This window comes from Dryobates pubescens, chromosome 33, assembly GCF_014839835.1.
Source record: "Dryobates pubescens isolate bDryPub1 chromosome 33, bDryPub1.pri, whole genome shotgun sequence".
In the NCBI taxonomy this organism is placed as follows: Eukaryota; Metazoa; Chordata; class Aves; order Piciformes; family Picidae; genus Dryobates; species Dryobates pubescens.
Window position 1 is genome coordinate 5270774 of NC_071644.1, and position 26707 is coordinate 5297480.

At 40.6% G+C, this 26707-nt stretch overlaps 1 protein-coding gene across 25 annotated transcripts in view; it reads right to left on the minus strand.

Annotated features, from left to right (window-relative positions):
* The window catches only part of KIF1B (kinesin family member 1B), an 86994-nt gene extending 60969 nt beyond the window's left edge, over positions 1 to 26025 (minus strand). For 13 of the 25 annotated variants that reach the window (XM_054175653.1, XM_054175670.1, XM_054175662.1 and 10 more), the window contains exons 1-5: positions 25661 to 26020; positions 20205 to 20391; positions 4268 to 4344; positions 2674 to 2853; positions 619 to 684 (exon numbers count right to left, since the gene is read on the minus strand). In XM_054175653.1, coding sequence (XP_054031628.1) covers positions 619 to 684; positions 2674 to 2853; positions 4268 to 4344; positions 20205 to 20310 — 429 coding nt within the window. In that variant the 5' untranslated portion in view covers positions 20311 to 20391; positions 25661 to 26020. Of the gene's footprint in view, positions 1 to 618; positions 685 to 2673; positions 2854 to 4267; positions 4345 to 20204; positions 20392 to 25660 lie in introns of all 25 variants that reach the window. The other 12 variants (XM_054175671.1, XM_054175669.1, XM_054175677.1 and 9 more) reach the window with 2 other exon arrangements.
* Positions 26026 to 26707: the final 682 nt, after the last annotated feature.

Consider the following 26707-nt stretch of genomic DNA (forward strand, 5'->3'; position numbering starts at 1 on the left):
ATGAACTCTATACCCCAAAGAGATCAGAATACACCATTTATACATTTCCATCACTATTCCTGTCTAGCTGTCTCCCTCCTGTGCTTGTCAGATGTTTGTTTGTTTATTTCCATTGTAAGAGAGACTCTTTTTTTCTCTCTCACAAACAAAAATCTATACTTGGAGAAATAATCAAACCAAAACCAAGTAGTTAAAATAAATTTCTTTTGTATGCACAGCTTAATTTTCTTTTCTCCAAACCAACCTTAGTACCACCCCAGGTAAGATTGCAGGACTAAGCTTCTCTAGGCAAGTCCCATAGTGAAACAGGGCATCAATTCTGACTGTTAACTGACAAGAAACATGAAGCCTTTACTTCAGCAAATAAAAAATACATTAATCTGTAAATGCATCTTTAGTTTTTTCAGTTCATTTCTTTTGAAATTGCTACATATTAATTTTCTGGTGGAGAAAAAGGAGTCTCAGAAAAGTTTTATTTATATTTGCCTCAACCATGAAAAAGAAAAGACACAATTTTTTTTAATAAGCTTTAAAAACAAAAACATCAGCAACAAAACAGCACCCAAGCTCAGTTTGATGTCAGCATAGAAATATTCTTTGGTCCTTCATCATACTCACCTCTACAGAATATGACATTTCTTCATTGCTGTTGTCATTGATTTTCTCAAACAGTTCTTCACATAGCTAGAAAGAGTAAATCCCAGTAAGAAATTTGTCTTTACTGAGTACTAAAAAGTAACTTCTATGACATGTCACTAAATTGGCTTTAGAGAAGGGCTATATCACCACATACAGCCTCACTGAGAGGATATTTAATCTCAATTCTACATGACTAGCATTCAACCTTACTTTACACAGTATATTATTGTTCTGTACTGTAAAATTAGAAAAAGCCTGTAATAAGTGAAATTGGAAGTAAAGGAACAATTAAAGTCCTTAATCCTCTCCTAGTCTCATAAAAACCAGTCTGTTTAGTGTGCTGAAGTTCTAGGATTGAAATCAATAGGCAGGAATGACTTCACATGAAGGATACTCATCAGTAGCCTACTGCCTCAACAGTGCCTGTCTGCCAGTAACTGAAATGAGAAACCTAAAATTAAGATAATACATGAAGAAGAACTGAAGAGTGGGCAAGCCATGGATATGTATTTGGACATTAAAAAGCAGAGAGGAATAAGAATAGAAAGAAGTTTCTGGAACAGATACAAGTCACTGATTATGAAGAACACAAGCAATTTTGAAAGGATGCATGCGGAAGTATTCAGTCAACACATGGTTAAAGCATCATAAAGTTTCACACTAGGGGCTGCCAGACAGGGAATTTTGCCAACACATAAGAATTTAATGTCAACAATCTATATTACTTGGAACAGGATTGTGCTGTACCTTTTGTCTATGTGACAAGAAGAAGAACAGGTTCAGCAAGGTCTCCCTGAACAGACAGATCATTTTGTACCTTTATGAAAAGGCCTCACAGTGAAATTGGAGGGGAATTATCTTGTGTTAAAACTGTAGCAGATAACAGGAGCATTATTAAATCTACAGCATCATTATATTTTGAGGGGGTTTTAGGAGACTGTTTAATTTGTATGTATTCAAGGTTTTGGAAAAACAAATGGGAATATCAAGACTACAAAAAAAAAAAGTGTAGCAGAAAGCTCCTGACACAGATTTTTCAGCTCATTTCACCTGTTACACTGTTATATTACTGTAATAAACCCAGAATGCTTAGGCAGAACAGCACTGTCCTTCAGCACATCAGCTCTCAACATTATTTTCAGCTAATCACCAGAACATTTGTAACTATTTCAGTACATATGCCCACGCTATTAACAGAGAACAACGCTCTGTGTCCTCTACTCACACCTGTGGCACAGAGCCAATGTCTACTGCAAACCTGCAACAGAATGAGGACTCAAGCTGTTCAGAGTATTTGTTTATTAAAACTGAAATCCAACCTCAGGTTTCTATTTTGGGAATGGAGGAACATGCTGTCTTTCAGCAGACTTGGAGAACTATGGACTGAGGAAGGCCTCCGCTTAGAACAAATGCCACATAAGCAATGGCTATAGAATGCCAAATTCATGACGACAGCATAAATTGTTGCCAGCCAAAATGTCTTGTGAGGGTATCTCAGCTTCTTCAAATTTCATGTCAAATGTCAAAAACAAATTTCAGAGGGGGCAAGTATCACAGAGCTGTGCTAAGTTGCTCTTAATATTTTTTTTTCCCCCTCAATGTTATAATAAACTTTCTTTCTTGCCAAGATCCATTATTCAGCTTCTAAGATTTGGGAAACTTGTTTCTGGCATCTTTGTCAGTAATACCACCTTGTGAATTAATGCTGAACACAAAGTGCTTGAGTGTTGTCCCAGCTAAAGTCAAAGGAGGAGATAATAAATCCAGTGAGTAGGACATCTAGTTTTTTGGGGAAGTGGAGAAATAGGATATAGAATAAAAAAAATAAAAATAAAAGGGTGTCCAGCACAATGAAAGCAACACAACAGATGGAACATTGCTTATAAAGCTCTTTTGCCACAGCAGACTTCTTCCACATCAGAAGCAAGCTGTGGATCTCTGTTAACTGTTACTGCAATTTAAGAAGAGCCTATCAGCAAGCATGTGCCTTGAGCAAGCTATCAAATCGAATGCCCTTTCTGGGTTCTGCTCTACCTGGGGGATGATGCCTGCTTGGCTCTCTTCCTGCTTGCCCATCATCGTGTAGGATTTCCCAGCTCCAGTTTGTCCATAGGCAAAAATGCAAACGTTGTAGCCCTCAAAGGCATGCTGCAACATTTCCTTCCCAATATCATTGTAGACACGGCTCTGAGATGCAAAGCAGGGATCTTCAGGCTGAAAAGACATGAGAACAGCATAAACACAGTCTTAGTCTACCATTCAAATAACTGTTGGGGTTTTTTTCCACTTCTAACTTGTGGGTCAGGAAGAAACTAATGTAGCATGTTTTTACACAGAACTTTTTCCCAAGGCCTTACCAGCTGGAGAATGACAATGACAACCCTTTCAGGATTGCTCTATCAATGTTGAGGAAACAAACTGCACAAAGAAACCAAACAGTTCTGTTCTGTGGACACTGCTGGAAAAGTTTTGTGCAAGATCACCAACAAATAAGATTCAGAGTGTTTGGGAGAAGGGAGGTGAGGGAAGAAAATTAGAAGTAGTGTTCAGAGAGTCAATTTTTCTCTCTTGATCACTGAGTTGAGTTCTTGGTAAAATACACTTGAAAAACTTATCATGATTATCTGTGCAGATGCTGTATGCTGAACAAACAAGAAGAGACTGCACAGATAACAGGACAACATACCACTGAAACTTGATTTTGTGGCTTTCATATTGCAAGTGACTTACTCTTGATCTAGCATTCTCTCTCTTCCTGCAATGTTGCTCCTGAAAGCAGGGAAAATTTTTCTGTGCTAACATTCTAATATTGAGCTCAAAGTTTTATCACACCACTTTTTTTCCTTGATGCTGCTTATCTGCTAAATTTTCAGGAATTATGTTTGGAATGTTCCTCTGATTGATCCTGCAAACCACTTGCACAGCTGCTCTGGAGGACTCAGTAAGAGAGATGCACAAATCCAAGTTTTCCATCATGAAAACAATCTTGTTTGCCACAGATTTGCTCAGAAATATTTTTATTTGCAACATCCAAATTACTAAAGCTAATCTTAGAAAATCCATTACCCCTTCTTTCTATAGCTTTTGAGAAAATAAGGCAGGGGAGGGGCAGATGGCAGAACACCACAGTTCTGCCACAGAACAATTACAGGAAGTCAGCAAGACCTTAGCACCAATTCACAGGAGGGTGGGGCAGAGGCGCTAGATTGCTTTTGCAGCTCTTGGAAACACGTATCACTGCTCACTTTTCCAGATATGACACCAGAACCCAAAGCACATCTCTCCTTGAGCTGCAAGAACTTGAGTAGTTTTCACTTGTCTAAGAGCAAAACTAAATTAACTGTGGCTTACAGGCATCCTTAAAATATTTAGAACAGAACACCTGGAGAATATTTTCAGCAGTCGTTCAAATATTTACAACTTGTCACCACACTGCATGAGATTAGCTTTCTGCTCTGCCCCAAACAGGAAAAGACAACATACAATGACAAGCTTTTAACCTGATGAGTATTAAACAGAGACAAAGCAGAAACATTTGACAGAGATGGCATGATCAGAAAATACAGTTAAAGCAAGCCAGACAACAACAAGCCTGAAAACAAAATCATTCTCTTGTGAAAGAACTTACCGATGTGTGGGACCAATAGGAGTAGTCAAAGCTGAAGGACTTTGGTGCTTCCTTAGGATTCTTTGGGTTAATAATACCTACAAGAAAAAAAAATCCAAATTCTTAGCTAACTTGACATTTAGGAGCATAATTAACGAGCTTGCTGACCCTTAACTTAACCTGTGAATCTGAGTACTTGCAGAGCTGCCGCCCCACACGGGAGTAATGAGACTGAAGCAACGGACTCCTAACACAGTATTGCTGTAGGTCTTATTGGAAATAATTCAAAGAAAAAGATTCCTAGAAGGAATGGTTCTGCTAAATTAAATTCTTCTGTTGGACAGAAAGCCAGAAGCAGATCATGCTGGTCCCTTGGCTTTTAGAATGGGACAGGCTTCTAGGAGTTGAGGAGTATTAGCAAGAAGGAAAATCCGAAACACAAAAAGTTGAGGAATCTCTGGTGATTTCACAGCACCACAAGAAGTCTATTTTGAAATACATGTTACACAGCAGAGGAGCTCATTGCAGAAGGATTTTCTTTAAGAAGCTCAGTATTTTCAGGGCATGGAAGGAGACATGAAAAAACCTGGATCCAGAGACCTCAGGGATTATCTGCACAGTGCACTTCAATGTTCTTTCACTTGCACAAAGCCTACAGGCACATTTTTAATAGGACTGACATTAACTGAACCAAGCAAATCACCACAAAAAGTTATTTCTATACACATCCACTGAATCCCACAGTGACCTCCAACCAAATTGTGTGCTTTTTCTCTAATTTATGATGTCCCTGTGAAGATGTTCACACACACACACAAAAAAAGCCAGAATGAAAAAATGCCTGTGTATAGATCCTATGGTACAGCCTTTGTGAGCCCCATCCAAAATGCTGACCTCCTGTTACCTCTGCAGCACTCACAGTCCTTGACTTAATTTTCTTTCCAAGGTACTCATATATAAGAATCTAAGACATTTCAGGTAAGTGAAGCCATGGAACACTTTACAAATACCAGAATAAATGTGCCTTGCAAACCAATCTGTATTCTGTTCATATTAGTACCTCTGCACACTTTATGCTCCTTTACTTAGCTGCTCTAATTCCCTCAATATTTGACCAAACTTGTGCTTTCTCAACACTTACAGCTCTTTCAGATACCTTCAAGAGCTATTGTTTTTGTTCTAGGTGGTTGGTTGGTTGTTTTTTCCCTTTCTCAGCAACAGCTTCCTATAATATTTGCTTGGTGGAGAGAATAATGCAGAGTGGATTCAGCTGTCATTTTAATGGCATACAGAACTCCTGTAGATTCTGTATTCCAAGGAGGATAATTTACAAGAACAGCTCTTGCTGCAGAAGTGACACTCTATTGCTTTCTTCTTTTCAGCTCTACAGTGTTGGAAATACTAAAATTATTATTTCCAGCAGGTGTTATCAACACCATCTGTGTAAGGACAGACTGTAACAAGGCATACTCTTGAGGGTATCAAAATTCGATAAAGCACCTTAGATTTACATGTTCCCATCTGCACCTAAAGCAGCAATCCGCCTTTGGGAGCAACACACTAATTACAGTAAGTGCAAACAAAATCTACACAGAAGAAGCTATCCAAAGGTGGTGACAGTCTTCCTGAGAATGACTTACACCCTGAGAGCAGTTATCCTAAACAAAAGGGTGCTGATTGTTCATGGGTTTGTACTAGTTTAAGCTATGCTTTGGAGATGGGGGCTTCTCCCTTTATTTCTATGATAAATAAAGATTAACACTTTTTACCATTTCAGACATGAACTTAGCATCCCATGGCACCAAAACCTCTGAAAATGTGGTTACAGAATCCCCATTAAAATTCAATCACTCCTCTACAAGATGTTGTATTCCTGAGCAGGGCTGTTGTCCAAAATTACAGTGGGGGAAAAGATCACTGTCTGGATTGCAAATAGCAACAGTTGCTATTCAATTTCTTGTGGCCAACTCCGTTTCACTTGGATGTACCTTGTGCTGACATTCTTGCCTTACAAACACTGACAGACATGCAAGGCAAATGAATAATATGCCTTGCACCAGTATCAAATGACAAAAATGCTTGTGGCTTTGGATAGCAACATGGGCATCAACACATAACAAACTGGTAACCTAAGCAATCTCATACAGCTTCAGTTTCCCTTTACTAGTTTTGACCAAACAGCAGCACATCTACAGCACACACTATTAAGCCAATTCTAAAAAGTAGAGTGAATAAATACCAGATCCCAGAAGACAACTCCCCTGCCCTAAACTTAAAGAAGTTCCCTGCTGTCAGGGCAGTCCAGGCTGCTACAGTTCAACTGCTTCACATTTCCAATTCAGTTAACATTGAAGGTCTAAAAGGTAAGGAAGAAATGCCTTGTATCCACAAGTTCCTACCCCAAAAGCAGTACAAATAAAACCCCATCTCCACTTTAGATCAATGTAACAACCTATAAGAGTGAACGTTATTTTGGGCTACAAGTGCAACAAAAAGTAATTTAACCATTTAAAGCAGGAAAAAAAGCAGCAATAAATAGAACCCATTTCTATGTACTAGAATCCATTCCTATCTTCTGTGCAGCACAATTCTAAGCAGATAGATGAAAAGATGTATTACTGCCAGCATCACCCCTAACAATACACATTCTCTTGCTGAATCTTAACAGCAAATCACTTCAACTCAAACTCCTGATAGAGTTTTTGTGAGAGCACTAGTTAGGGCCTCCATGGGAAGAGCAAGTACCTTTACTCATACACCACATCTGCAACCTTGTCCTGGAAATGGGGAACTCATAGCCTGGCAAACTGTGAAGCTGATCAAGACAAGCAGAAGCTTAGCTGCATCTTTGCTACCTAACACATGTTTAACCACAACCTAAAAATTCTCATTGGTTACTCAAATGTCTCAGCAGTGCACCTTTACTTTAAGGCACTAATGGAATAATAAGAGAGAGCTTTGCCTCTTAGAATCAACAGTGAAATAATAAGTATTCATCAAGGGGGTTTTGCCATTTTTACATTGCAGCTTATAAACAAAAAGGACATTTCTCTTGGCAAAGCTGCACTTGGTCTCTTCCAGGAAATAAGTTAAATTACCTTCTAAGATTCTGTTGTGTCAGAAACACAAAACAGAACAAGTAGCACAAAATTCAGTATTATGCAAAACCGAGTTTGATCTGAATGTACTTCCCATTGTTTCTTTAAAAAGCTAAAAATCTCTAGGAGAAGTCTACCACTTCCAAAAGGAAAGCAGAGAAGCCAAATGTTTAATCAGAACAACAGCTTTTTTCCCCACAGGGCTCACTGTGCATAAAGGCACACTGACCACGTGTGAACAAGAATATTTCTGGCTATGCAACAGGCTCAGCATCTGCAAAGGCACTATGAGCTTGCCCTTACACCTTCACCCTACTTGCTTTGAGCTTAAATTTGATCCAACACATTTGTGAAATGCGAAGTTCAGGCTCCATGATTTATGCAGGTGGTTCCACTCTGTCCCCTTTTTTTGTTTCAAAGCAATTTTTTTACTGTGTTCTTCAACAAACTGTTCTCAGCTCCTTTACACAAAGTTCCATGTCCAGCTCACTGTTTTGAAAATTTTTCAGGATGCATGTTTTTGCAAAGCCTATCTGGAGAAGCATATCTGGAATGGGAGACCAACGTGCAAGAAAGGCAGCTCTGTCAGAGGTTGGGAATGCAGCTGGCTGGCCAAAACCTTCCACTGCAGCAGGAACGGGTCAGAGAAAACCTCCTGGCTGCCAGGAACTCTGCATGCTGTCCCTCACTGCTGTGATGCAGTCACAGCCTTTTGATTCAGCTTCCAGTCCAAGTCTGAAGTCTATTTATTCCCATTCCTGTTTCTCACATAGTCTACATCCTCCATTTTCAGAATCACTGGTTTAACAGAATTCTCAGTCCAACTACAAATGAATCCAGCAGAGCTGACTGCGAAAATATACGATTACAACCTCAACAGATTTCAATCGGACTTTCTCTTTTTTTGAACACCAAGCACCAATTCGGTAGCTACTAGCATCAGCCAAATCTGATGTGGTCTGAATTGAACCAAGTGATCAGGTAAGCAATAATGTGAGATAAGACACCTAAAAGAAGATGGTGAAGCAGCTAAGAAACCAGGAATTCAAACTGAAAAGTTACTGATCTAACTTGAAGGTGTCTACTGCAGGAAGAATCTTCTTTGGAGGGTCAAGCAAGTCCATGAAATCTAGCTACCTTTAAATGAAGCTAATGGATGTTTCTGAAGAAATGAAAATGAAAATACTTCTTACAGAACAGGTAAGCTTTATCTAAAACTTCATACTTCAAATTGGGAAAGGAAAAAAAAAAAGGAATGGTCATGCAGAAATGAGACTGAGTGGGAAACACTGATATCTTTGTACTACGTTATTCAGCAAGCTGTGTTTTCAGCTCAAGAAGGAAACAGAATTAAGAGGAGTACCTCCAGTGTCACCAATACCCACAAAAATGTTAAAAGCTTGTTTGGTTTTGTTTTTTTTAAAACCATGCAAGGCCACAATGAATGGTATTAGTGCATCATGAAATAGGTCATCACCTATCTCCTCTCACCACAGCAGACTCGGGGCATGGTAGGCAAGCTAATGCTTTAATTACAGAGCCTCAGGAAATGAGAAAGGCAATACGGGCAGACTATCACAGCAGGAACACATTAATGGTCTTTTTATCTTACAGAATAAATTTGTTTATCTGCTATTTCAAAGGTCCAATGTGGCAATTAACTCTTCTGTTTGCAAACTGACACTAATGCTTTGTGCTGCAGCTATAATTAGTTGCCACCAGTATGGCACCGCAGCAACTCTGAAAGTTGGAGTTTGCCTAAGCAGCCACTTTCTGAGAAACTCAATCCCTTTTTCAGGCCCCTTGCTTCACCAAGAGCCAACTTCTTAGGTCATGGGGAATCTTCCAGCTTTCCACAAATTAAGGTTTCTGCATTGAACAGAAGCTGGAAAGGATGTTTTCCAATCTCCCAATACATCGCGTTTTCGGTGAAAAGGTTACACGTGTAACTCAAACACAGAAAGGATGAAACAAGTTGAAGATGCTATGGTCCTACTCCAGGGTCTACAAACTCTTCTGGGGATCAACACAGCAACCACAGATTGGATTAATGCCCATCATTTACCTTTGGAAGGGAAGGTTGACATAAAGTCACGGGAATATTCAAGTTTTAAAAATACACTCCATATTACTTTACTTTAGTTGAATTATGAACTTCCAGACATTGATAATGATGTGCTTCACCTTAAAACGTAACATCTACAGCAGTTTTCTACCTTGGCAAGCAAATAGAATAAGTAGAAGCAACTATATGCCATATATTGATACAAAACTCCAATAAAAGAGCACTGTGACAACAGCTACGCAGCACCACCGTTTCATTTGAAGCAGTTTGCCAGCCCAACCTAGAAACACAGCTTGCATTTCAAAAGCTCATTCCCCTTACAGTGAAATAGCAAAGCCATACAGACTTGTGTGAAGCCACCTGAGGAGCTTCTAAGCAGCTGTAATCCATATATTCTCTGGAGCTCAAATCACGTGAGCAATTCTTTATAGCTGTTTAAATTTGGTGGAGAATTTTTTGATGCCTTTAACTACAAACATAGGAATTTCATCTATCACTGACCAAAAAGTAAAGAAACCAACTTCTTTTTTTTAATTTCTTCACACTGAATCATCTAACATTTTGTATCACTGCATAATACCCATGTACTTTAACTACTAGTCCTTGTCCAGCAGAACTATACAATAAGAGCAGTACCACCCAGTAAAACACAAGCAGAAAACAGGAGTATAATCAGTGAGGGAATTTTAGATATGCTGCATCAACAGCAACCAATCAATCTCCAGAAAACATTTGGATTTTACCATGCCCTTACTTAAACAGGCAACTTCATTTCTTGGCATAAGGCACTTCCACAGTCTATCCTACTTGTTCCTTAATTAACATTTTTTGTACCATCCACCATCTGGTTTATCAGCTAGCACAAAAATAACATACACTTTTCAACCTTTCAGATCTGTAAGATCGAATTCCATGCTAGTTTTTCGTTTTAGCAAAACCTGACAGCAAACTTGGAAATACCCCTTTGCTACTGAAACAGCACCCATGTATTTTGGAATATGTATTATTTTGCATTCCTATTGCCATTTTGGACATTTCGATTCTTTTTGCTTTACAATCCAACCCTGATTAGTTGAAACTGAAATTCAAAAAAAGCACACACCTCAAATAACCACTTTATTTAGCACTTAGCAGCAGAGTGTGAAGCACAACAGAGAGCTGAGGTAAAGCTATAGTCTTCCAGGATGCTTTCAGGTCGAAGCTATATTCTCTGACTTCTCACTCCTTCCTAAACAAACACACAAACACATTCCCACTTCCAGCATTCATTTCTGGACTTACATTTCCATTTGCCATTAAAACTAACCATGTAAACACACAGTGGGAAACCTACTAAGAGGAGCAAAAAATAAAAAGTAATCATCAAAAAAAAAAAAGGCAAGCCAACTTTTGCCAAGATCAACCTCTCATTCCATTCCCATCTGCTCAGCTACATAAATATTTTTGCAAGCACAAAGAATGACCAAAACTACCTCTTAACCACTTAAACCTCCTGTCAGATTATGACACTGAATTTGCAGTCCAAGACTAATTTGTCTTCATCCCAGTCAGCGCTGGTCCTCAGCATACCACAAATTCTGCAGGTTAGAAATTATCTGCAGTTCAGTATCTAGGGATACAAGCAGTTCTTTCTCATAAACTCTTGGAACTGAGACAGAGCACAAAGCACACAAGAGCTAAGAACTCAAATTATTCTCTTATCCCTCGTTGCATTTCAAGTCAAGTCAGTGGATTGAACAGCTCCACCTCTGTTGGCAGTCAGAGTCATATGACAGGGCACTCTGCCATGAGACATGCCACATATTAGTCACTGCAGGGTGCTTCAGTGAAGAACTGGCTAACTGCAGTTTGCCCTTCAGATAAACACCAGCAGACAGAATTAACCTGGGCTAAATCCTGGGATTAGCTGCTATACAGTCTGTGCTGAGGGGAAGGAGGCAGGCTGACAGATTAATATTAAAGAAAAAAATAATAATCCATCAGTTGCCAGTTAGAAATAAACCCCAATAATGGTGAAAGCCAGGTATGGAACTGAAACTGAACTTCCATCCTTTGTGCAATACAGCCTGCTTTGTCCTTTACATCTTCCATCCCCATATTGCTACTGCATCTGTCACTGCTGAAGGCACAAAGCCTCCTTTATTTCTATATATGAAATTAAATTAGGTTTCATCTCACGAAAGAGGTTTCACACCAGCCTCTGTATTTCTCCTTGTGGCAGCTGTAACCTACACAACACACACATTCCTACCAAATGCCAACACATCCTGAGATAACAGCTAGTTAAAAAGGCACTCTCCTGTTTTCACTTCTCATTAATCATTGGTGAAGGAATTGAAAATTTCTGCCTAAAAATATGGTAGTTGTCTAGACAGACCTTTGGAAGGAGGAACATTTGGGGAAACAAACACAAATAATGCATTTCTGTGCCTTCTACAAACCCTCTTTGAAGCAGTATAAGCAGCAGTTTTATGATGTCTGAATCATCAATTTAACCATCATAGAAGATCCGGGCCTTTCAGAATGGACTCCACAAGCCCAAATTAATATTAAGTACAGTCTCTTAAAACACAGGGGTCTGGAAAATATATCTGCACCATCTGTAGAGTGGAATGACAACAATGAGAACATGTTCGTTACCCAGAGCAGGGTGGAGCAGGCATTCTTTCTTTGCTGGAACGTGAAACATGTTCCCAAAGCCACGTTTAACATGGGCTTCTTTCCGAGGCATAGGTTGCCATCAGATCTATGGCTATACTGTTTTTGTAAGGCTGACTTTCAGGATTGTTATTATAAGAGATAAATGAAGGGAAATGGACACTTCCAGCTTGTGAAGCAGTGCTTGCTTTTCAAAGCATTGTTTGCATTTTTCAAATCATTAAAAGGGAAGGAAACCAAGTAGAAGCTAAGAACAGCTCATTTGGAATTCAACCGGATTCTCTCCCCACTGAGGAATTTCGGCCCTGTACTGGGAGAAAGGTTGGATGGGGGAGGGAGTTCGGCTCAATAGCACCAGAGCAAGGCAAATGCTTGCTCACAGAAGCTGCTAGAAAGCCGCTCTCATCCTCAGCTGCTCTTACAGATCCAAGTGCTATAAATACCGTCTCTACAGCTGGTGTTCTTGGAGAACAGCATGCCAGCAGGCTTTGCACCAAGCAGTAGCTAGTCAAACCATACTGTTCTACCTATCTGAAATGCTGAGCCAAAGCCACTCCAAAATTTCCACTGTCAGCTGATCACCAGAAAATGTCCTATTGCAGAGGGTGTGTATCAGGTCTATGTATACAGTTGGCTAAGCACTTGGAATTAAGCTCAATTCTTTCCTAACAATTTCTGCTCCAAAGCAGGTAAAACAGTATCTCCTTTCACCCCCGTTTTTCACTTGATTACATGTCCAAGAGCCTATGGCCTTCTCCAAAGGCCATTTTGACCTTCAGACACATGCCAGCACTGCATTAAAAGGTCATCACATAGCACTGGAATCCTGAAGAAACAGTTCTGCCAATCTTGGTATCTTAAAGGATTCGTGTAGTGAAAATATCCAACTCTTATAGTAGTTCCATTGGACTAGTTTCCCATCGAGCAGTTTCTTTACTTTTACTGGCATATGGAACGACAGTTCATTATTTAAGCATTTGATAGCAGTGCCACTGAGCACTAATTCTGAGGGATTTCATACAATTTGCTCACCCTGGACAGAAAACGTTCTGGGTTCATTTGTAAAATGATGCTTCTCTATTACAGTTCTATACTAGCTCCATAAGTTTTTTAAATGTAGTCTGGGAACATCCTAAGCATCCCACGGTCTAGCTCCAGGCCCATTATTTATACCTCTAACATTTAGAAATCATTAAATGTTCATCTTCTCCCACCTCCCTGAAGTCATCTTCCACAACAGATCTTTTTTTTTTTTTTTTCCCCCCCAACAGTGTGCAAATTAACACTTCTCAACTTGCTTTTTTATGCAATCATGAGAAAGGCTTTAAAAGGAAAACCAAGCACCTAAAGAAATTTCCTTCTCAGAAAAAATATTCAAGGCTTGTAAAAAAAAAAAAACACATGTGAACTGGCAGTACTGTAGGGCACTCAGACAGTGAGACAGGCTTACAGATAAGCAACAGAAATCCTTATTCTGGCAATACATGAAGAGCTCTAATGTTCACAAGTGAGGCCTGCTTGTTGTCTGCATTCAGCATTACCTATTACCATTTTAGGGCTCCTGTTCTTAGAATGACTCAGTACCACTAATAAAACCTAAAGAATTACTCCCCAAATTCCACTTCTGGAAGAACTCTTTAAATAGAATTTCAAAACAAAACAAAAAAGTAGTTATTTAGTGAAAACTACAACAAACTCTCTTGCTTGCCTTTTTTTACCTATGTAGCATATGCTGCATAATTCCCATTACTACCTACTTGTATGCTGTGTGCCAGATTAAATAATGACAGTTTCTCACTAGGACTTTTCTCATCAGTAATTTAGACCAAAGATTATTTCCATTATACAAATTCCTTCGTGAAACTATTCAAAGCATGCTTACAGAATCCTACTGCAGCAAAACCCCCTTCTCCTGAAGGCATACACGCACAACTGGGTTGTTTTTCCCTTCAGTGTGTCTCTTCATTAAGAAAACAGTTAAAAGTTAGACCAGAAAGAAAAAGGTCAGCAAGTCATACTTTCTTTCCCCTCTAGGATTAAGCTTTTTTGAAAGAGGTTTTTCAAATATCAGCAATTTTAGTATATTTCAAGATTCGTTGCTTTAGACACATGACATAAATTAGAAGCCTTTTCAGTGAAGTCCTGCTTTCCCATCCGTTTTTATTTTGCTCCAGAACAAATGCATAAAGCAGGACACATCTTCAAAGAAAAACAAAAAAGAAATTAAACAAAAAATCCAGATAGGAAAGGAACTCAAATGAGATGCTTCTCTAATTAACTTTTTAAAATTTACTTATTCAGGTCTAGACTAGAGGTGTAGAAACCTTTAGAGAGAAAACAAACAGAAAAAAAAACATTTTTTTCCTCAAGCTCCACAAACTCAAGAATGCCTGACGAAGTTTTTCTGATGCCAAGGATGCCTGCTTGAGACCCTAACTGCCATATGTCTACAGCAGCAGCTGCGACTATTGTTACTGGCAGATGGGATCACTTCACTCTACCTATTGCCATGAAACATCTCATACCTTAAGCAGTCCACAAAAGAACCTTACACATTACTGAGCCACAGAGACTGCTGCCAAGATAAAATCCAAACAGGTAATTTTCAGTCCTGAGGATCCAGCTATGTTTTTATCTTTTAAGATGATCTAGACTGTGCAGGTGCATTTCTGCATCACTGTGGTTTATGGCAAACCAGAACATACAATAATCTCAGATGAACCAGTTGGAGAACTTTGTTTCACTCTGTACCTGCCACCCACAAGATGCTAAAACCTATTCTCATTCATCTACTGCACAATTAATGTGTCATTAATTGCAGAAGACATATTTCAAGTAGGTTACTTCCTTATTCCCCTGCTTCATTAGCTTAGTTTTCTACATATTTATTTGGCTCTTAAAAAAACCAAGCTGGCTAGACTCTTAGCTAGGGATGATTATCTAAATGTCTTGTGAACCTCTGCTTCATTTTAATGTGGTATTATTTATTTACACAGACAGAATTATCAAATCACTAGCATGCAAAAACTAACTAAAAAGAAAAAAATCCAGAACACACACAACAGCAGGGAAGTCCTCGGGCACAGAACAGTTTATAGTTTCTCATTTCAATAATGCAAGGCAGCAGCCGCCAACCTTGTTTATATTTGTTATATTTCATAACCCAATACAAGAATGAGGACAGGAACTACTGACACACAAAATGCTCGTCTTTCATCCTACGTACTACACAGCAGAAGTTTTTTCCCCACTCACCACAGAAACAGTAACTAATGAAGGGGACAGGCAATAAGCAATTAATACATTGTGGGCGAGATGCAGTTGTGTAAATCATTCAATAAAAAAGCAACAGAACACCCTGAAAAAGCAGGAGTTAAAGACAAAACATACTCAATCAAGACATGCCAACAACCATCATCTAGTCTTGAATTAATCAGAAACTGCTTGAGTTTGATTTAAGCATAATAAACCACCTACCCAGTACAGAAAACATCAAAGCAGATGCATTTATTTGAAACTGAGAAAATTAAAGTTATCTCAGAAGAAGATAAAAAAAGAGACATTTCAGAAATTTCAATCTGTTTCAGTATTAGGTGAGATTTTATCAATCAACCACCACCACCACAATAAGCAGCTTCAAAGTCTACTGATGCCAAGTTTCACTTGAAAACATTCTGTAATAAGCAGAATATTATACAAATAACACATTAGGCAGGGTCAAGCTAACTGATAGTAAGAACTGCTTAGACAAGGGTCTTTCTAAGGAATTAATCAACAACATTAAGCCTCCCAGCCCCCTAACTTTGCTCTCCCATCCCAGGAACCCCAATATAGCTGACTACCCCATGGGCAATGCTGCATACACAGCTACACTGCGCCTAGCCCCAAGAGAGCATGTTGTGCGTAAGACTTAGGGGTGCAGGTTCCTATCTCCTAGTGACCTCTGTACAATGGACACTATAGATCTGCTGTTCAGAGCATAACTCCAAAAGAAATCAAAGGTCAATTAAATCCACTTGCACAGCAGGTGCTTTTGAAAACAAATCTTGTATTTCTTAGCATCCTAAGTGATAATAATAAAACCCAACAATGGTCTTTTCTTACATTATCCCCACTCAGTTACTGTTTCAGCAGGGTTTTTTAATTAGTAATTACTTTGGGAAAGTGTTCTGCATTTCCAAAATAACTTAGGTAGAAGCTTTCAACCCCTCCTGTCTTTAAAAATTCCTCTATTACCTTTTATCCTCCTCTCCCTACTTCTCCCATTTCCACTGAAGAACTTCTAGCAGTATCATTCCAGTGGATACCACCTGCAATTAGACAAGATCTGAGCAGCACAGGCTGCCTGCCAAGATACCAATCCCTTAATGCAGCCAAGTAAATGTGACTTCAGCTGGACTGCAGAACTTCAATTTTGCAACATATATTTTGAAAGCAGTAAGACTGACAATTCTGTTCTTCTGTTGGAAGGATAAGCAAGTCCAAATTACTCACAGACACTTCTCTTAACAATGTAGGTTGAAGACCTTTGTAACAACTCTCCTTTTCTGAGATTAAAACATATATAGAACTGTATTCAGCTACACTGTCAGTTTTCTAAACATTGAGAAATTAAGAGCTTCTGTGGCTTGTAATTAAAGGCCTTGATTTTCTTTGAGGAAATTACATAAAAGCCAGATAGGATAACAAGTTAATTCTACAGGAGACCTCAAGACCACAACAAAATTATACTTGTTTTGCTTCTAAGGCAAAGTTAAACCAAGTAACAAAATTGGGAATAAGCTTTCTAACCCAGAAGGATGTTTTGTTTTTCTGGCAAGCCCACCGCAAATGACCAGCAATCTCAGAAGCTATGAATAGTCAAATTCACACAAAAAAATGATAAACAAAAGCAGCATGTCAGGCAACAACCTTGGTGGCATTCTGACCTCAAGAATATGCTTATTATGGTTGTCAAAAACCACTTCTTTTCTGATCTATTCAATAAAAAAACATTACAGTGAGTACATGTGTGATACACTTTATTCTCTGTAGCTCTACAGTGTTTTCCTTAAAATAATCCCAGGAAAACTTTGCCTCAGTTTCATGATAACACTATAACATAGTCTCTCCCTAGATCAGCCAATACACTTAGAAAACTCAGAATTGGACAAAGTTTAAACTCAGGACCCACAAAGGATTTGTAGAATAGCTTGGCCAACCAACACATTAAGAATTAAAGTTCAAGGAACAGTCAAAATCCCTTCTTAGCTTTCAGACTTCGCACTGCCTCATCAATCCTCTTCATCGCAATAGTCCATTAGGCTTTAATTCCAAGATAAGAGAACTTTAACTGTCTCAGAGTCTTAAAATAGTCACTACCCAACATACCACCAGCCTCTCAGATTTGCCTCCCATCAACTTGATTGGTCCACAAATGAAAAAAATAACCTTCTCAGAGATATGATAGCTAAGCCTTGATCATTTCACCAGCACATTTGAAGGTGTGAAGCAGGAACTCCAAAGGCTAGAATTACCATTCAAGTACCTTTATTTTGAAACTGCTGCATCAGATATGAGAGTCAAACACATTAATGTTACTTTCTGTAGTCAGCTTTTAGCCAACAAGTTCAGATTTTAACAATGAGTTCAATAATGCAACTGTGAGACTGCAAAGACTGAGGGATCATAAAAAATACAGACTTCTTGGCAGAAATAGTAACAGCACTTATGCCCTCAAGTCTAACATGTAGTCTAAAAGCATATCAGAAGAATTTCAGCTTGAAGTTACATGTGTCAGACAACTTTTTTAGGAAGATTCTTTGGAGAAAAGACAGGTTTTTTTCAGGTTTTTTCCCCAGCAAACAGTGTCTTATTGATAGGAAGTGTTTTGCAATCCTCTTCTGTTCAATGAGTAAAATTACTTCTCTATTGTTTTTTCCTGTATTTCTGTTCTAAGGGGGAATTAGAGAGAAAAAAATAACCCACAGATTGTAAGAATGTGTAACTACTGTGGCTGATGATTCCTCTCCCACAGTCTGTAATGGCCTCTGATGACTTAAACCTGACCATCTGTCATATCACCCATCCTGTATCAGAGCCACAGGACTCAAACAGAAGACTACAGATTACAACATTTCCAGAGCACAAAATATATCAAAAGCTGTAAAGAAATTCCCAATTGGATCAATCAGGAAGTACTTCAGTCCTTTTGAAAGCCAATGCAATTTCTTGAAAACATTAAATACCTTTGTAGTGCAGCTCTGTCATTCAGAAATGGAACGAGTGTCTTTTGTCTACACAGACAAATTGCCAGAGGGTCGATGGTTGCCCTTGTTGTTGCACCACAAAAAAGATGTTTTTACAGAATCATGGAGTTCAACAATCTTAAACATCTGAAATTACCACTGCCATGTCATGGCAGCAGCAAGAAAACCTACTGCAGTGGCACCCAGTGATGCCACTGTAGTTCAGAGTTTGGTGGCATCTCCGTAACAAATACCACCTAACGGAGTCTACGTTTCCTCCATTCTGCATTGGTTTGGTCTTGAAAGTTGGCAGGCAATGTTAGGTATGAGCACCTGTCTCTACATGAGATGACTGCTTAACAATCCCACCCTCACTATTTTAAATGGAAAAATTCGAAATCCAGCCCAAAAAAAGTCTGAAGACAAGAATTTATTACACTGAAAAGTAAGCTCTCTTCTGCATGACACTTCTCCTCCAATGAAACCATACAAATTGAATAGAATTTAAGTGACCACAACCATTAAATTCCATTGCAACAGGCTGAACAACCTTGGCAAAACAAAAAAAAGGGAGGAGCCTCCTTTGTATTAACAAGGCTGAGTAAATACTCAACTAATCAACCAGCAAAGTAACTCAGTACTCTCAGAGTGTTTCCTCCTACAGTTACAGACAAGATGACTCTGCTTGATTACCCAATAATGAAAAGCTACCGTAAGAAAAGCACTTTATAGGTATAGCTATTAGTCCACACATGAGCAACAACACTGAAGCAAATGGTATCAACACTACCTTGGCCATAAGCAGCACATAAAAACCAATCAAGAAATGGTACCTCCATATCTAGTTTCCCATAGAAAAGTCTCCTCCTCCAAATGGAACCTAAGAGTCTTCTCCAAATTAGTAAGCAAACAAGAAGGCTGGGGATGGACTTCATACATAGAATACATAGAATAAACCAGGTTGGAAGAGACCTTCAAGATCATCGCGTCCAACCCATCAACCAATCCAACACCGCCCAAACAACTAACCCACAGCACCAAGCACCCCATCAAGTCCCCTCCTAAAAACCTCCAGTGATGGCGACTCCACCACATCCCCAGGCAATCAGGTAGTGACAGGACTAGGGGGAGTGGAATGAAGCTGGAGGTGGGGAGATTCAGGCTGGAGGTGAGGAGGAAGTTCTTCACTGTGAGAGTGGTGAAGCCCTGGAATGGGCTGTCCAGGGAGGTGGTTGAGGCCCCATCCCTGGAGGTGTTTAAGACCAGGCTGGATGAGGCTCTGGTCAGCCTGATCTAGTGTGAGGTGTCCCTGCCCATGGCAGGGGGGTTGGAACTAGATGATCCTTGTGGTCCCTTCCAACCCTGACTGATTCTATGATTCTAAGATGATTTCATGCAGTCTGCTATTTTGCCATTGTTTGGCTATCTAATCTGGAAAGAATAAAACTTGACATTCTTTTGCCCTCAGCTTCCTCACTCAAATAATGCTCTTGAGCAAAGGCACAGACTACAAAACAAGAACACTAAGAACTAAAGCAGGAGACCTAGGAAGGAGCTACACCATAATTCTCATGTGGTGGTTTGCAACTTATCCCCATATCCATCTGTGAAATCTGTGATATTACCACACATTGAAGTCAACAAAGGGGGTTTCACTTTGGCATTCCAATCTTTCTCATCACAAGCAAACACCATAAACAATTGCAATGAAATCAAAATACCTGCGATTTAAACTTTCTAGTCAAATTCAGAGATAATGACAGCCTCAGAATATCCCCCAAAAAAGGGAATTCTAGATGATACAATGTACACAGCATTCAGTTTAGACCAACAACAAAAAAATAAAAGAGGAATAACCAGGAAGGGAGAGGAGCGATAAAGACTCCCTCAGGAGATCAAAATAAACTTACTGGTAGAGTTGCCTTGCATCTGGATGATACATTTGGATTCTTTGCTGGTTTCTCGGGAATTGAAGGGCCGGACCCGCACAGCCACCTTCACTGAAGCCCCCGACATTCTGCTTGCTTGTGGTGCAGTCAACAAATTGAAAGTTAAAGGGCCAAGAATGCTTCAAGTTATCCTTTTTCTGGGGGTTTTCTAAAGAGAAACATAGAATTTAGTTATTTACTAATGCATTATACTTCGTTATTCACAGCCATTGCATTCAAGACATGGACAAAATTAAGGGGGTTCAAAGCTATTTCATAACCTCAATTTCTGCTCTGCAATTTCCTCCCCCTGTGAAAGCTGTCACTTCAAAGCCAGAACTGGATATACACTTAACAACACCTGCACCATGTCTCTCTAGTCAAAAGTTTCTGTCACCTGAATCAGTTCTTTGAAGTGTGCAAACATATTTGTTTTCATTACTTGGTTTTCTTCCCAGAAAGAAGGGATGCCAATACCAAAATGAAGATCTGGTTGCAGCATGTGTTAGGCTTAACCTAGCAAAGATAATTTTAGCAGTAAAGACACAGCTACTTAAATTTCAGCAAGAGCTAGCTACCACATACTACAGAGCTGGGCTCTCTAGCTGTCAACCCTTGCTGCCACAACACATTCACAATATTAAAACCAACATAGGTGTGATGGGCCGTATCACACCAACTTTCACTACACTCAATGTCAAAGAAAAGGGTGCACCCAACCACCTTCAAGAACATTTTGCAGTCCTGGGAAAGTTGTCTTCCCAAAGGAAATAAAAACTTAGTAACTACTTGCATATCTACTGATTAAAGGGCACACTAAGGAAGAAGACGAATCAACAATTGTAGCCTTTAGGGTAGATATTTACTATCTCCAGCAAACGTTCACCAGTAAAATCATCTTCATTATCAAAATACTTATTCAAATCTTACTGCATCCAAATAATGGAGCACTTCAGTTGGTAGGAAACTACTCCTGATACCCACAATCCAAACTCCAAGGTGCCTCTGAGACAATTGGGCAGTTTAACTTAGTGCCATAGAATGCTATCAGTACTGAAGTTAAGCAGACTTGAAAAGCGGACTTGACAAGTGTCAACGAAAAAGTTATCAAGGGTTTGTAAAAAGCTACCACCCCTGGCTAGGAAAGCCTCTGCAGCACAGACTCTCAGAACCAGGAAGACTATACTGAGAAAACATGATTACATGCTTGATTTATCTTTATATTCTAAATACCTGCTACAGCCACTGCTGTGAAAACAGGATTCAGGGCTAGGTGAACCTTTGGTCTGACTCAATGCAATCATTTTTACTTTGAACCTGAGTTAACATGGACACAGCTCTACTATGCACAACTCATCATGCATGGCCCAGAAATCCTGGTATCATCTTTTCTGGTTATCTATACACCACATACCCCAGGAAATGCTAATTGCAGGGTTGCAATCACAGTGCCAGAAAGGTAGAAGAACTACAAGCAGTTTTAAAGCAAATGGATTTCACCTCTAAAGTAAGTTCCAGAGTTGGTAAAAACACTTATAGATGCTTACTTCAAGTTAGAACACATCTTCACACAGTACAAGAAGTTTTTAATAAAACTGCATTACTTCATTAATGCCATCACATGGGGAAGGCAGAAATTAAATTACTCCACAGGGCAGAAGAAGCAATTGAAAGCATTCCTTATTTTAGCTAGCAGCTGAGGTATCTCATCAGACTAGAAGAAGAGGAATGTCTTTAGGAACAAGGCAACTGAATTTCAATGTCAGTGGTATAGCAAACTGGCTGAACTCAGGAGACAGCCACACAAGCAGCTTCAGCAGAGAATTTTAAGAAGTTTCACTAAAAACCTTAAACAGAGGAAGTAAGTAATGGGGTTGAATTCACATAGCCTTTGAAGTTTAATGGAGATTCTGGGTTATTTTAGAGGTCTGCTTTATTCAGTCTTGCTCAGAGTCTACTTTTGCCTACAACAAAGGATCAAACACAAAGCTTCATTATAAACCCCCTCCCTGAGGATCTGCTGTGTAGAATTTCTGGTCTCCCTTACTTAAAATGACCCTTGCATAAGTACCTGTGCCCTCATATGAAAGATAATTGACAAGACTAATCCTGGTACATCCCAGTAGTATTATTCAACTGACCCTGAATATTGCTGCTAGAAAAGAGCAGTGATGATATATGTGCCATGTTGTTTCTGAAATACAATTAAAAAAAACAAAAAAAAAAATCTATCAAGTGCACAAAAAAAATAAAAAGTGAGCTGGTGGAATTTTCAAAGGGTGTAGCACACCACAGAAACTCCACCTGACAGTGACTTGTGGGCCTCATCTTTCTTTCCCCTCCCATCTATCCATATTAATGTGAAAACCATAATTTTGTCAGCTTCCCTCAAGGACGAATGAACAAAGACTCACAGAGAGGATTTCTCTTTTTCAACCAATGTGTTCTTATAATATTGTTTATGAAATGTAGACAGCTTATTTGCCCCTCCTACAGGAGACCCACTTTTTTCCTGATGTTTCCATAGAATACTCATTAAAGTAATTTCTGACAATACTGCATTAATTTCTGCAGATAACTAGTGTATCTAGCAACCTGGCAAAGAGAAGATGGAGTGAAAGAATCATCTACTTTAGTAACAAAATAACTCCAGTACCTCTGAAAAACATATTCACAGTAGAAAAGCACACCACCAGAGACTCTATGTGCACTAGCTAAATGAGTCTTGTTTGAAATACCAGCTGTGGAAAAAAATAAATCTTACAGAACAGGTCACAGAATCACCTACAACAGCATAAAATTTTATCTTCTAGACTTCTGCAATTACCAGCTTTCCCCAACACTAACTTTTAGGCTCATAGAAAGTTAAATGTGGTGTAATTTTAAACACCATTCATTCTCAGCTCTGCTATTTTTCATATCTGAAGTAACCAAATGCCTACTTGCAGTTGCACAACGATTTCAGAAGTTCCAAACACCTTCTTGTTAAGCAAGACTTAATTTTCATTAATAAGAAATTAACCAAAACACACTTCTGGGAAACACAGGAAAATCCATTTAAGTTGTTGGGGTTTTGAGACTTTTCCCCCTTTATCAGCAGCTGGCTGTAACATTTTATAGAGGTACTATTGCCCTCATCATACAGAATGATAAAACGAAGCACAATGAGACAAAGTTGCTCAGCACCACAACTGTTTTTTCAGGGTTCACATTTCCCAGTTGTATCACTTACTACTACAAAACTCTGTCCACAGAGTGGTAAGTAATAGGAATTGTAACTTGCAACAGAGCAAAACAGAAGGTGTGATACAGTCTGTGGCAAAGATTTAGAAGAACAGCCTTTATAATAAAGACACCTTTTTTTTTTAGTGTTCTTTATAGGCTTATACAACTGCCATCCATGCTAGAATGAATCATTCCCTTAATGTCTTGGAAAAAAAACTCTGCTAGTTGTGTATCTTTTAATGCTCCACCCGTCTGAAGGCAACCAGAAGCCACATAAAGAAGGGAACTGCACACTCAAGTCTTTAATGTGATATACCACTGACTCCAAAACAGGTGCAAATAAGATCTTATTTGAATTGTTTAGTGAGCTCCATCAGTACAGATACAAATCCTTCATATTAATTTTACACCTATTTTCAACTATTATTAAAAGATGTCCACCATCCACCCTCTAAGTCACACGGTGAGGTTCGAATACTTTGTGTCATTTAAAAAATAATCCAAAGTATCTGTCTGGTTTCTGTTATTCCAGACAACAAAGATGGTGATGTTGGACAGTCAGCCTTTATGGTCTCAAAGCACTCAAAACTAGATTTGGACCTCCACACGCATCATTAAAATAAACAAGCTGTTCATTAATGTATGGATCCTTGGATGTACCTGAAAGTTCTGGCACATCAATTTTTATGCCACGATGAAACACAGAAAAGACTGTTTTGTTTTGGTGGTTTTTAATAAAGTTACAATAAAGCAGAATAGGGATTTAGAGTCAAATTATTATTTATATATACAGATAAGACCGCAACAAGTTGACATTGGTTACATAAACAATGGTCAGAACCTTTATCTCTACATTCAAACAAAAAAACCCCACCACACATCACAAATGAAGAAGCACCACTTTTATTACCACAGCCAGCTATTGTGTCATATTTGCACAGGTCCATCTATCGGCAAATGTGCAAACTTTTAAACAGAAAAACTGCTGGCAACTTAATCAGCACAACGGCTCTAAAGAAGGAAAATGGACAGGGAGAGAGATTAGTGTATGGAAAATTAGCAAAACAGCTGTTCAGAGCATCAGGGGTTTGTGAACAAGAGGGCCAGGGTGAATCCAATTTTAGGTCCTGCAGTAAGGATCAGGTAGTGATGACAGTCTGACATACCAGCTGAGCTCAGTCACTACCAACTGCTATCTTTGCACTCAGTGAAGATGCCAGATAAAACAGCAGTGCAGAACTTGGCAGCGCACCCAAAATCTCAGCATATAAACATATGGGTGTTTATCAGCACACCAGTGCACTGGATTGTGCAATAACGAAAAGAACTGAGCTCAGAAGAAGCTGAAAAGGAATAGGAATATACCTTGAAGTTCGGTATGAATGTATTTTACAGAAAGAACAGAAACAAATTCACCTTCTGCTTCCGGCAAATTCCAGTTCCTCAATCTTAGCATAATGCCCATTTTTTGCCAATGACCCCAAAACTACCAGGCCTGTCATCCTGCCTTCTGACGCCTGCCTCCTGACTTAGCTCACCGAGGATTGTCAGATCATCATCCCAATATGGCTGCCTCAGTAATTGTGCTGTACTGAATCCAGGGACGGATCCACTCCCTCCAGGTCCACAAAAAACACCCTGGAAACCACAATCCTTTCTCATTCTTGCATCTTCCAGCTGGTTGCGGGACTGCGCCTCCTCCCTCCTCAACAAGCCATTATTCCCTCCACCTCATCTGAGCTAGAAAGGAGAAAAAGGACGGCGAAACGCGGCGATATTTGCGACCCACAGAGCGGGCGGGATTCAGACGAGGAAAAGGATGGGGAAGCGGCCGCACCGCCATGGCTCGGAGTGCCTGGGGTTAAGGGGAAGGAAGCGTCCCAAGGGACAAGTATATGCATCGGGTAGATGCAGGCGAGGAAAGGCCGAGCAGGGCCCCACGCCCTTATGCCGCTGCCCTGACAGCTCCAAGGCACCCTGTCCTGCCAACACTCCCCGTTCCCCCCGCTCCAGTGCCTAGGCCCCATCCCACCCGCGGCGCCCCCTCCACATTCCCCTCCCCACCGAACAGCTGCGTAAACTAGCACCCCCGCCTCCCCCTCCGCATTACGGCATCCACCCCACCCCCGCTCCGAGCCGTTCCCCTGCTCACCTCCCGCCGCTCCCCTACAAACCGCCGCCGGCAGCTGCGGGTCACCAAAGCCGGCCCTCACCTGGGGAACGGGGGGATCCGCAGGACGCGGGCAGAGCGGGACCGCCGGTGCTGTCAGCAGCTGGGGAAGGCGATGGAGCCGGTGAGACAGCGCAGCGCGGGGCGGAGGAGAGAGAAGAGCCCGGCCATCCCCATCACGCTTCGCCGCCTCCACCAAGGGTGGGAGACACCCCCCTCCCTCGCCGCCAGGAAGCGAGCAGGAAAGAAGCGGGAAGGACGAGGGAGGGAAAAAGGGAGGAGAGGAAAGGGGAGGGAAGAAACAGAAAGGCCGCGCCGGGAAGAAGGAGCGCAGCAACGCGCTCCTCACAGCGCCGCTCCCACACTGACAGGATCGCGGGGCTCCGCACCCGAGCCCGCCTCCGCACGGCAAGGAACGCCCGTCCAGCCAATAGCCGAGCGCCATCGCTCCCTCCTCCCTGCAGCCCACCAACCGCCAGGCGCAAAATGGGTGGTGGGCAAGTCTCTCGCCGTGCCAATCGCAGGCTGACACAGCCACGCACCAATCACAGCTGGGGAATGCCCGTCTGCAATGACAATTGCCTCTTCTCCCTCGGAGTCAATCCCTCCGCCGAGTCCCGGCGCCACGGGGAATTGGTTCTTCTCCATCCCCAGCCAATCAGGGTTCGGGACGGGACATGCGTGACGTACCACCGCTCCGCCGCGCTGTGTGCGTGCGCGCCCCCGTGAGGCGGCAGGGCGAGTGGCGTTCTTTGCGCGCTCGACAGCGACGCGCGTCGTTACCACAAACGTGAACAAAAAGTGGGCGCTTGTGGTTAAAAAAAACAACCTTTTAACGTAGGCGGCTAGTCTGCGCTCCCGAGGCGAGGGGCCCGGGAGCGGGTAGGCGCGGCCGCGTGCCGAAAAACGGCGACTGAAGCAGCCAATCCGCCAACTCCCCGCCAGCCTCAGTGGGCTGCAGGAGGATGTCGAGGCCTAAACATGGCAGGTCAGAGCAAAGGGATTCATTTTCCCTTCCCCCCCCGCTTCAAAACATCATCTGAGCAGCCTCTGATTTTCTTGCGGGTTTTTTTTTTGGTTTTTTTTTTTT